This window comes from Fusarium oxysporum, chromosome V (genome assembly GCF_013085055.1).
Source record: "Fusarium oxysporum Fo47 chromosome V, complete sequence".
Lineage (NCBI taxonomy): Eukaryota > Fungi > Ascomycota > Sordariomycetes > Hypocreales > Nectriaceae > Fusarium > Fusarium oxysporum.
In genome coordinates, this window is record NC_072844.1 from 226691 (window position 1) to 239004 (window position 12314).

At 50.5% G+C, this 12314-nt stretch overlaps 4 protein-coding genes across 4 annotated transcripts; 3 read left to right on the top strand and 1 right to left on the bottom strand.

The window, feature by feature from the left end:
- Positions 1-3: 3 nt before the first annotated feature.
- FOBCDRAFT_260363 (O-methyltransferase) lies at positions 4-1683 on the bottom strand. The gene is made up of 3 exons (XM_031183124.3): positions 1196-1683; positions 633-1145; positions 4-578 (listed from the first exon to the last, which is right to left on the bottom strand). The coding sequence occupies exons 1-3, from the start codon at positions 1514-1516 to the stop codon at positions 57-59; spliced, it is 1356 nt and encodes a 451-aa protein (XP_031038766.2). The 5' UTR covers positions 1517-1683; the 3' UTR covers positions 4-56.
- FOBCDRAFT_260364 (FAD-dependent monooxygenase) lies at positions 1674-3561 on the top strand. The gene is made up of 3 exons (XM_031183125.3): positions 1674-2229; positions 2286-2539; positions 2592-3561. Exons 1-3 carry the CDS (start codon positions 1928-1930, stop codon positions 3503-3505), a joined length of 1470 nt encoding a protein of 489 aa, XP_031038767.2. The 5' UTR covers positions 1674-1927; the 3' UTR covers positions 3506-3561.
- A 687-nt stretch (positions 3562-4248) lies between these two features.
- FOBCDRAFT_182001 (polyketide synthase) lies at positions 4249-10533 on the top strand (the record flags this gene model as incomplete). The annotated part of the gene is made up of 4 exons (XM_059608576.1): positions 4249-4535; positions 4660-4873; positions 4930-8355; positions 8414-10533. 4 exons carry the CDS (start codon positions 4249-4251, stop codon positions 10517-10519), a joined length of 6033 nt encoding a protein of 2010 aa, XP_059467157.1. The 3' UTR covers positions 10520-10533.
- Positions 10534-10776: 243 nt separating this feature from the next.
- FOBCDRAFT_135588 (Alpha/Beta hydrolase protein) lies at positions 10777-11860 on the top strand (the record flags this gene model as incomplete). Its single annotated transcript, XM_059607940.1, has 2 exons — positions 10777-11106; positions 11159-11860. The coding sequence occupies 2 exons, from the start codon at positions 10777-10779 to the stop codon at positions 11858-11860; spliced, it is 1032 nt and encodes a 343-aa protein (XP_059467158.1).
- Between the last annotated feature and the right edge of the window lie 454 nt (positions 11861-12314).

The following is a 12314-nucleotide window of genomic DNA, read 5'->3' on the forward strand; positions in this document are numbered from 1 at the left end:
CATATTTCTAATCTTGATCAAATAACTAAAGTCGTATAACCAAATCTATTAATCCCCTACCCTAGAACAACATCAATCACCGACATGAAGCTACCATAAGGCGTGTTGACAGCATTGATCTTGAGCCTCGAGTCCACCGCCTCCAAGATCGCTTTCCAACCCTCAAGGTCTCGCTCAAGGGAGTTGAAAAGCTGCATCATACCCACATCGCGAGATCGAAGAACACGCTCATTCACTGACGAGACAGTGCCAGGCTCAGGCACCACAAAGTCCATGATTAATACGTGCGAGTTCTGACCCATGGACTCCACAGTGTTCTTGAGGATCTTGACAGAGTTCTCAAAGTCCCAGTTGTGAAAGATCTGGCGCAAGAGGTACACATCGGCGCCGACGACTGGTTGCTTCTGGAAGAAGTCGTATTCTTGGAATTGGATACGGTTGGCGATGCTGGCCTCGTTGTTCTCCTTGATAACCTTGGCGCCTTCTTCGACGACGTGAGGGATGTCTTGGATGATGAAGCTGAGATCGGGGAAGGCTTCGGCTAGCTTCACGCAACTGTGTCCAATATTGCCTCCAATCTTTCACAGAATAAGTTAGCTACTGCAGTGTGATAGGCGTGGGGGGAGACTTACATCGACAACATTGGCCTTGCCAAGTCCAGCCCAGTCAAAGCCACTAACAAGATGCTTCAAGTCACTTTTGGGGCTCGTGGCGATCGCATCCATGACACGGCCAAAGAGCTTGTAAACATCAGGCTGCTTAGCAATGTACTCATACATGCGAAGATCAGTGTTAAACGCAGCATTGAAAGCTGCCTTGTTGGGAGCTGTGCTGTCAGGCCATCGCTCATGAGCGGTGACCATAGACGCAATGACTGGGGCAATGATACTTGTCATCCAGACCCTCTGGTCAGAGAATCGGGTGTTGGTCACCAAAGCAGCTGAGGTAGCTGAGTGAGCGATGAAGCCTGGCTCAGGCTCGGCAAAGAGATGGTTCGTCATGCCCATGCGGGCGAGAGTCTTGAGCCGTAACTCAGATACACCAGCCTTGGAAGCCAATTCTGTGTATGAGATCTTGCCTTCCAAGGGTACAAGCTCAAAAATCTTGAAGTGGCTCATCCATCGGAGGATTTCCATGTAATGGTACTATAACTGTTATTCAAAGTTACAGGCACTGTGTATCGGGAAGTACTTACACCTGTGATGACATTTTGCAAGTACTCGCCTGGGCCAGAGACAAGCTGGAAGATCTGCAATGCGCTGTCGAGCAGCTTCTCCTTCGCAACCTGGGCCTCCTCAGGGGCATCGGGTGATAAGTTGATAATGGGTGCATCCCGCTCGAAGCTAGGCTCGGGAAGTTTGTTAGCTCGGAGGTACCCGTTCAAAGTGGTGGTGTTCTTGTTGAGATCTTGGACTAAGACCTCCAGGGGTGACAGAGCGGCATGCCCATTGACGCCATTGGTACCATTAGTACCGTTAGTACCATTGGTACCGTTAGAAATGCCGTTTGAAACCATGTTGGGCGATGTAATTGGTAAATGTCAAGACAAGGAAGATAATGTTGAAATGCTGTTGCTGAGATGATGCTGAGAAAATGGAAATCAATAGAGGCTTATCAAGTCTATAAAGTGGTGCCATTTGGATACAACTGTAATAGTGGATAACTAAGGAACTTCAGTGGCGTACCTGTTTTTGGAAGTCCGAAGTCCTCCGATCTATGCGTGTTTTACCATGCGTGGATGAGGCGACATTCAAAATTCGGATATCTTCGGCCGGTGCTTATGCATAACCTACACTAGTGAGGCGCTGCCTACTCAAATAAACAAGATCACCCTAAAGGACACGACGGCTTCATCTATCCCTTCTGAAAGGTCGTAAACCGAGGCAATTGTAATCCAGGGCATATCCTACTGCGTCTCACTATCGCCATGGCCAAACCCAACCAACATTATGAGGTTATCATCGCCGGAGGAGGAATTGCTGGAGTCACTCTCGCGCTGATGTTTGAGAAACTCGGCATCAGCTATTTCCTCCTCGAGGGTCGCGATACTCTCGAGTCTGACAGAGGCGCTGGGATCGGTCTGCAGCCAAATGGACTGCGTATCCTTGATCAGCTTGGCCTCGTGGAGGACATTGAGGAGGCAACTATACCACTTGAGAAGTGGTTCTCTTATGACAGCGAGGGTAACTTGATGAATGACTCTGACGCCATGGGCCAATATCGTGAGAAGTTAGTATAATTGAGTTCTGTTTATCTTGACTGTTGACTAATGGGGTACGTGTTAGGATCGGATATCCTGTTGCCTTCATTGAGCGTCGCAAGCTTCTACCTATTATGGTTCGTCACATTAAACGCACAGAATGTGTCAGGACTTCAGCACGCGTGGCTTCAATTGAGGAGAGTGACGATCATGTTATTGTGACAACGACCGATGGATTGTCTCTTACCGCAGATATTGTTGTTGGTGCCGATGGCGTGCGAAGCGCTGTCCGCACACACATTGACTCCAAGCTTCCTGAAGCATTGACTGCAGATGACTGTGAGCTATGCGTCAAGTTGATCATCGTGAACTTTCACTAACTTATGACAAGACATTAGTGTTGCCTGCTCCACAGTCTATGGTATGTCAGCGCCCACTGAAGGCATCGCCCCCGGTGAACGCTTCGCCGTTTACCGAGAGAACCAAACAGTCATCGGCTTCACGGGCAAAGACGGCATTGTGTTCTGGTTTGTCTTCGAGAATCTCAACCACAACGTCCCTCTGTCTCAGGCCCCACGATACACCGAAGCTGAGGCCGAGGCTCTCTGCCAAAGCGTTGCCCATACACAGGTCACTCCAAAGCTCAAGTTTGGAGAGATCTACAAAAACCGTGTAGTGGCAGTCAAGATTGGCGTTGAAGAAGGTGTCGCGAAGGGATGGCACACCGATCGCGCTGTCATTGTTGGCGATGCAGCTTGTAAGACTACACCAGCTGGTGGACAGGGCGCCAACCAAGCCATTGAGTCATGCGCCGTCTTCGTCAACAAGCTCATCAAAGCCAAAAAGGCACGTCAGCCTGGTGAAAAACTATCTAGCGAGGCTGTCAAGTCCGTGCTCGCAAGCTATGCTCAAGAGCGTGCACAGCCAGCTACTACAGCCCTGGAAAGATCTCAAATGGTTGGCAAGGCGCTGTTATGCACTCCAGGGCCTGCAACTACTCTTGTAAAGGATATGTTGAAGCTCAGTAACGAAGACTGGCTTTTGCGTGCGTTTATGGCACTTTCTGCTGCGCCGTATTTGGAGGATGTTGAGCTTACGGCTAGAGGACATCTCTATAACAAGGCTGTTAAGGAAGCGCAGGCTGAGATGGCGAGACGCCAGAAGGTAGCGAAGGAGATTAAGGAGGTGGAAGAGAAGGAGAGTAAACAGGCTGCGAGTATTCAAGAGTCTGAGCAGCGGAATGACTTTGCAGGTCTTCGAAATCCAGTTCAGGCAGCGACTGGAGTCGTTGAAGTTGGTTCGTAGAATAGAATAGTCTTTGTGCCATCTCGAGCCCAAGCCAATCATTACTTATTACATTATTTACTATTTCCAGAACTTTCCTGTAGTTCTGTGATGATGCCGACTACTAAAGGCATTCAGTTCGCTCTGTTGTGTAGTCTCGCTTCCTCGTCTCTGTGGAGTTGACCAGGACCACTAGTTCAGTCGTAGGTTTGAGCTTCGCACATCACCTCAGAATCAAACTTGATACGTAACAGTATAGCACTAGATCTCTACCGTATTGAAGTTCATGAGATAGCCCCGGCAGTGACAATTGGAGCATCGAGTTTCTCGTCATTCAACCATGTTCAAACCCAATTCGGCTTCAACAGTACTCCAATGTCTGCTCAACTCTGCTCTTGTTTCATTCGTCCCCGGTTAACGGCACCTACTACGCCACCCTAGCAGTTTCAGCTTCCCCTGCCAGATAAGAATTCGGATCTCTTCGGAGCTCATCTCTGATCTGGCCCTGCGTGGCGTAATTAGACGCTATACTGACTCTGGCCCACCCATGCCAGCCACTACGGACATTTTCGCAAAAGCGCGGAACCAACACTGGCACTGCATTAGCCTGTCAGCTAGGCCCTTACGAATTACCAAAAAGGATCATGCAGGTGCAACACTCTATGGTATAAGCCAGACACATCTTGGCAAGAAAAGCGCGAAGACAACGAATATTGCACCTTTTGTTACTGCTTTCAACAGCGATTTTCTTGCCATTCTTCACGATGGCGTCCTCAACAGATGTGTATGTCTTTGGCGATCAAAGCACCCCCGTTCTTGATAAACTACAAGCCCTTTTACGTGTGAAAGATAATGCGCTTTTGACTTCTTTTCTTGGCGAGGCGTTTTTGGCTGTACGACATGAGATTGTTTCACTCTCGTCTATAGAGAGAAAATCGATTCCCGAGGCTGAGAGCCTCAGCTTGCTTTTGGAGGGCGTTCGGAGGAGCGAGCCACATGCGGCTCTGGATAGCGCTTTTGTGTGCATCTATGAGATTGGATACTATATTGAGTAAGTCAAAGATGAGAACGCAGAAGGCCAAGTTTTGCTGACTCAATTCAAGTTATTTGGCCCGTTCGGATAAACAACATCTATCGGCGTCGCCGTCATTCCTCCTCGGTATTTGCACCGGTAGCATTGCAGCCGCCGCTGTCAGCTGCGCGAAAGATGTTTTCGAGATTTCGAAACTGGGTGTTGAGGCTGCTACTGTTGCTTTCCGACTAGGAATGCACGTTCGCAGAAGAGCTGAAAACCTTGGGTACTCGACACCTTCAAGCTGGTCTATGATCTTGTCTTCGAATCAGGAAGAGCTTGTTTCAGAAGCTTTACAAGAATTCTCCAAGGATAAAGTGAGTTCGAGAGCCCCAACTATTTGCAATTTGAGTGAAACTCATTCTGGTCCCAGAATCTTACATCCAGCACGCGTCCCTACATCAGCGCCGTTGGTCCTGGTTTCACAACAATTAGCGGTCCCCCATCTATCCTCGAGTCATTGAAAGCCCTCGATACTTTCTCTGGAAAGAGGTTATATCCAGCTCCCATTTATGGTCCCTACCATAGCGCGTTGGCATACTCCAGCCTCGAACATGCCATCGCATCAATCGTCGAAGACGCTGAGTTCCTAGAGAACAAGATGCTCATTCCCATTATCTCATGCGCTTCGGGATCTCGCTTAGACCAGTTGTCCTTCGGAAGCCTCCTCAAGGACGTTTTGAGCAGCGCTCTTTCTCAACAAATCCGCATGGATCTCGTCACCGACGCTCTACTCGAAACCATTTCTGGTAGTGACGCTACCTTGATACCGGTCAATGCCCAAACGACTGTTTGCAGTCTTGCTGACTGGTTGGCCAAGCGAGGAGCCACAACACGCATTGGACCAACATTGGAGAGCCTTGTCAAAGATCAAGTAGAACCCCAAGTTGCCCCCGGCGATGAGAACAAGATCGCCATCATTGGTTTCAGCGGACGGTTTCCAGAGGCCGACAACCTCGACGAGTTCTGGGATCTTTTGATTCGCGGTCTCGATGTCCACAAACCAGTACCCGAAGAGCGCTTTGCTCGCGACCACTACGATCCCACTGGCCAGCGCAAGAACACCAGCCAAGTCCAGTACGGATGCTGGTTAAAGTCCGCAGGCTACTTCGACACCCAGTTCTTCCACATGTCGCCCAAGGAAGCTATGCAGACCGATCCAGCGCAGCGACTTGCCCTCCTTACAGCTTATGAAGCCCTCGAGATGGCTGGAGTCGTGCCTGACCGAACTCCGTCGACCCAGCGGAACCGCGTGGGCGTTTACTACGGTACTACGAGTAATGACTGGGGTGAGGTGAACTCCTCGCAGGATGTGGATACTTACTACATTCCTGGAGCGAACCGTGCCTTTATTCCTGGCAGGGTCAACTACTTCTTCAAGTTCACAGGCCCGAGTATCGCTGTTGACACCGCTTGCTCTTCGAGTCTCGCTGCTATCAACCTTGCGATTACTTCGTTGAAGAACCGGGATTGTGATACTGCGATTGCTGGTGGAACTAACGTCATGACGAACCCTGACAACTTTGCGGGTCTCGATCGGGGTCATTTCCTTTCCCGCACAGGCAACTGCAAGGCTTTTGACGATGGTGCAGACGGTTACTGCCGCGCTGACGGAATCGGTACCTTGATTCTCAAACGCCTGCCGGATGCCATCGCCGATAGTGATCCCATCTTTGGAGTCATCCTTGGAGCACACACCAACCACTCAGCAGAGTCTGTCTCTATCACCCGACCTCTCGCCGATGCTCAGGAGTACCTTTTCAAGAAGCTCCTAAACGAGACTGGTATTCACCCTCACGATGTTAGCTACGTCGAGATGCATGGCACAGGGACCCAAGCTGGCGATGCAGTTGAGATGCGATCAGTCCTCAACTCCTTCGCCTTCGACCACAGCCGGCCACGGGACAAGAGCTTATATCTCGGCTCAGTCAAGGCCAATGTCGGACACGCTGAATCTGCCTCTGGAGTTCTTGCCATCATCAAGGTATTGCTCATGATGCAGAAGAACACGATCCCTCCTCATTGCGGCATCAAGACCAAGATCAACCAGGGTTTCCCCAAGGACTTGGATCATCGTGGTGTGCGCATCGCTCAGAAGGAGAGCGTGGATTGGTCTCGGCCTGAAGGTGGTAAGCGAAGAGTGTTGGTGAATAACTTCTCTGCTGCTGGTGGAAACACGTCTTTGCTGCTCGAGGATGGTCCTGCTGTTCATCCAGCACGACAGCATCAAGATGCCGATCCTCGCACTGAACATGTTGTAGCTGTTTCTGCAAGGTCTACCAAGGCTCTGGAGGAGAACATGAAGGCTCTTGAAGCTTTCATCGCCAACTCTTGGGCTCCAGAGGGCGAGCTTCTTTCCCAACTCTCGTACACCACTACAGCTCGACGTGTGCACCACAGTCGACGGGTTGCGTTTGTCACCAACGGTCTCGATGACTTGAGAAAGTCTCTTCTCAATGCTGTTTCCACCGCTGGGCAAGTCAAGGGCATTCCTGCAGTGTCGCCCAAGGTCGGATTCCTCTTCACTGGACAGGGAGCACAAGAGACCGCCATGGCCAATGGGTACTACAAGAGCTTCTCATCCTTCCGATCGGACATTCACCAGCTTGATTCCATCGCAACTCTTCAGGGTTTCCCATCTGTGCTACCACTTATCCATGGTACAACTCCCGTTGAGGACCTTTCCGCTGTTGTCGTGCAACTGGGAACTTGCATCATCCAGATTGCACTGGCCCGTTTCTGGATCAGCCTCGGCATCACTCCCCAGTATGTCATTGGACACAGTCTGGGTGAGTATGCCGCCCTCCAGATTGCCGGAGTGCTTAACGTCAACGATGCCATCTTCCTCTGTGGTCACAGGGCAGCGCTTCTCGACAAGAAGTGCACTGCTTATACTCACGGCATGGTCGCTGTCAAAGCGGCAGCGGATGACTTGAGACAGCAGATCTCGTCGGACTTAAAGGTTGAAATTGCTTGTGTCAACGGTACTGAGGACACTGTCCTTAGCGGCCCCAACGCGGACATCGAGTCGCTCTGCGGGAAGCTGACCCAGGCTGGCTACAAGCTCCACAAGTTGGAGATTCCCTTTGCATTCCACTCGTCTCAGGTCGATCCCATTCTTGACGACCTCGAAGAACTGGCTTCTCAGGTTGAGTTCCACGAGCCCAAGCTTCCTATCGTCTCGCCTCTTCTACGTACGCTACTTACTGGTGATACACTCGGTCCTCAGTACATCAGACGTCATTGCCGTGAGACAGTTAACTTCCTTGGTGCTATCAAGATGGCTGAGGCACAAGGGATCATGGACCGAACTGGCATGTGTATCGAGATTGGAGCACACCCTATCCTGACGCGAATGGTCAAGTCAATCATCGGCCAAGAGTTCCGATGCCTTGCTTCTCTTCGCCGCAAGGAGGACCACTTCAAGACTCTTGCTGACTCTCTCTGCGCTTTACATCTGGCTGGCTTTTCTGTCAACTGGGACGAGTACCATCGGGACTTTGCTTCATCTCGCAATGTCCTCCAGCTTCCTAAGTATAGTTGGCAGCTTGCGAACTACTGGATGCAGTACAAGTACAGCTGGTGTCTTACCAAGGGCGACGCTCCCGTTGAGAATGGTCTGGTTGGTGCAGTTGTGCAGACGAGGGCACTGAGGCTTAGTGACTCAGTGCACAATGTCATTGAGCAGGTTCATGGTGACAAGAGAAGCTCCATCACGGTTGAGTCTGATATGCATGACGCCTCTCTCCTGATCATAGCGCAAAACCATCGTGTCAACGGATTGACTATGGCCCCTTCAGTTAGTCACTTCTCTTCAATACTACTGTGGATTCTATCACTGACTTTACGATTTGCAGACTCTCTTTGCCGACATTGCATTTACTCTCGCCAAACACCTCATCCAGAACCACGGCCTCGATGCGCAGACGAACCTACCCTCCATCAACAACATGGCTGTCGAGAAGGCTCTCATCGTAGGAGAGACTGGCCCTCAGCTATTCCGAGCATCGCTTGATATGGACTGGACTTCCATGCACGGTTCAGTCCGCATCTTCAGCGTCAATGCGAGCGGGAAGCAGACCACTCTCCACGCAGTCTGCGATGTAGCGGTTGAGAACCCAAGTTCTCATCGTGAAAGCTGGCAGAGCCACGCTTACCTCATCCGGAGAGGTATTACGCAGCTTGTCAAAGGTGCTGGTGATGGAACTGCTCATATGATGCGCCGTGGTCTCTTGTACAAGATCTTTTCCAACTCGGTGCAGTACGGGTCTGCTTTCCAAGGCATCGAACAGGTCTGGTTTGACAGTGAAGGCCTCGAAGGAACTGGTAAGGTCTTCATGCCATCCGGCAAGGACACTTTTGCACTCAACCCGTATTGCTGCGACAGTTTGGGCCACATCACAGGCTTCATCATGAATTGCAGCGACAGCTTGGACCTTGATGACCACGTCTACATTAATCATGGCTGGCGCTCCCTTCGCTTGGTTGAGCCTTACCAGTGCGATGTGCAGTATCAGACATATGTCAAGATGCAGGCTGTCGGCTCTGATGATTCTACTTACAGTGGCGATGTCCATGTTCTTCGTGATGGTAAGATCATCGGTATCTGCGGCGGCGTCACCTTTAAGAAGGTCGCTCGTAAGGTACTGGAGATGCTTCTTCCCAAGCCCTCTGGTGCAAAGGCCAAGTCCGCTGCAGTTAAGCACGCTGCTACTGAACCCGTTAGACACGCCGTTCTCACTCCTCCATCCACCACTAGCCATAGTGTCGGCACAACATCACCTTCTGAGCCAACAGAACCGGCTGTTGGTTCTACTTCCGGTCTCATTCAGAAGGCTCTCGAGATCATTGCCGATGAGATTGGCGTCGACATGTCTCAGCTCACCGACTCCACTCTCTTGGCTGACCTGGGCGTGGATTCACTTATGTCATTGACAATTCTGGGTAACTTCCGAGAGGAGCTTGACCTGGACATACCCGCAGCGCAGTTCTACGAGTTCTCAACAGTTCAGGATCTCAAGTCCTTCCTTGGGGCCAACGACCAAGACTTCTCAAGCTCAAACTCTGAGGCAGAGAGCTCCGCGTCCAGCGCCGCTTCAACATCTCCCAGTGACCACGGGGATGATCCCGTTGAGGATGTCAAGCCTGTTGTGGCTGAGATACCTCGCTCAACCTCTACGATCTTGCAGGGCACCAAGCACTGTTCCCGAACACTCTTTCTATTCCCCGACGGCGCCGGCTCAGCCACATCTTATGTCACCCTCCCGTCCATTTCGCCGGACATGAGAGTCATTGGATTGAACAGTCCTTACCTCACCAAGCCGCATGAGTTCAACTGTGCTCTCCAGGACATCACAGGCTCCTACTTGAACGAAGTGCGTCGACGCCAACCCCAAGGCCCTTATCATCTCGCCGGTTGGTCAGCAGGCGGCGTCTCAGCGTTTGACGCCGCTCGTCAGCTTGTCTCAGATAGAGAGGTAGTCGAAAGCCTCATCCTGATCGACTCCCCCAACCCCGTTGGTCTCGGCAAACTGCCAAAGCGTATGTACGACTTCCTTGAAAAGTCGGGTATCTTTGGCGCTTTCGAGATGGGCGAGGAAGCTCAAGCGCCGCCTGATTGGCTCTTCCAGCATTTCTGTGTCTTCATCGAGGCTTTGGATAGGTACGTGCCTGAGCCATTCGAGCATGGCATGGCACCAAAAACGACCATCATTTGGGCCGCGGACGGCGTGTGCAAGAACCCTGATGATCCCCGTCCAGAGGCACAGCCTGACGATCCTCGGGGAATGAACTGGCTCTTGAATAACAGGGAGGACTTTGGGCCTAATGGTTGGGATGAGTTTATTGGCCCCGGCAACATCAGCACAATGGCGATTGAGAATGCCAACCACTTCACTATGATGAGGGAGCCCATTGCGTCTGCTCTTTGTGCGAAAATCCGGGAGGCGATGGGGGTTAATTGACAAGTGTCTTGAAGCAGCAGTGTTATTTATTTAGATATTATGCCTTTGCTTTCTATAGTTGCTTTCTTTTAATGGTAAATTTGTACATCTTATATATACTCCCCCGGGTAAACATAACACTTCCCTATTGTGTCAGCACACTGACGTAAGTTAGTGCCAGCCCCAACCCAACTTAACTAGATTTATAGATTTACTACGCGTGATTTCCACTTCTTTACTCATATTAGTTCGGATCTCTTTCACAATTCCTTCACATTATGACAACTGAGCAGGGCCGTGTTAGTATACCCACCGTAAAGGATGGTGAAGAATGGCCGTTTCTCTTTCGAATCTACCTCAACTGCGTCACCTGGACTCTGCGCCAGCTTGTATCATTTCTGACCGGTCCAAATGAGGGTCATGATCTGGAAGTTAAAATCAACACCCCAGGATTGGGAGCGGGGTATGTGATCTGTAATGTGTGGCTACCCCGACCCACGGATGAAATCCAACCAAAACATCCACTGGTGTTAGTTCTTGAAGGCGGTGGCTTTGTCTTGGGACACCCTAAGGATGGACGTTTAAATAACCGTCGAATCGTTGATGAGGTGTGTAGCCTACACTACGCACAGCGATCACTCAGACCTAACACCAGCGCAGACGGGAGCCATTGTCATGTCGATTGATTACGCCAAGGCGCCCAGATACCCTTATCCTCACGCTTTGTTGCAAGTATACGAAGCGCTACGGTGGGCCCTAACGTCCTCAGCTGCCCGTGAAGGCATGAATGTTGATCCCCGCCGTGTGGCGATCGGAGGAAATTCAGCGGGTGGTAATTTGACAGCAGCTCTATCGCTATTACTATCCTTTCGAAATGGCCCTTGCTCCATGTTCAGAGAGGGTCTACCGCTAGACTTCAAGCAGGTTTTACAATTAATGCTCTATCCCAGCCTTGAATTGCGCTTGCCATACGATCTTCGACTTGCCCGGTCTACAATCGACGCCCAGAAGCACAGCCTACCCGCCTGGATGGCCCGGGCAATGGAGCAGTCGTATCTACCGCCAAGAATCTGCAAGGATGAGATCTTTGTGTCCCCCGCCGCTGCTAGTGTAGAATTGCTTCGTGAACTGGATGTTCCACCTGCTATACTGTTCACCGGTAGTCTCGATTGCCTCAAGGAGGAGGGCTTCTGTTATGCCCAAAATCTTACGAAGGGCGGCAAGGAGGTTACATTTCATGAATTTGAAGGCGGAACTCATGGATTCTCAGTCAAGCCGCAGGAGGGAAGTGCGGAGGCGCAGATCATGTACGAGGAATGTTGGGCTAGAATATGTCATTCTCTTCGAGATGCGTTCTCATAGTGTTACTGAACGCAAGAGAGCTATTTTCGACAGGCAAAGTTGAACGGACGACTACCTCTTACATAGCAGAAGGGAAGTTAAAAGTTGCCATTAGATGATAGTTTATGCTTTATTTTCTTCCTTATCTTTCTCTAAGTTCTCTATGTTGATATAAGCTCTCAACCACAAGTCTCAATTGCACATAACACATCTTACTCACAACTTAGATATTATACCACCATGCCTGACCAATTGTTACAGCATAAAGCTGATGTAATAAAAAACTGGATTATGACTCTTTGGTCGACCTGAAAGGCATATACGACGGTGCCTCCAGTTCCTCGACCAAGAAAGGTTAGCTCAACACCACGCCTTATCTTTCTCCAAGCTACCTCGTTGTGTAAATATCCTCTTGAGCTTCTTTCTGCGTGGTGACTGAAACGCGCCTTTATTAGGATAACGAAGTGTGGCCATT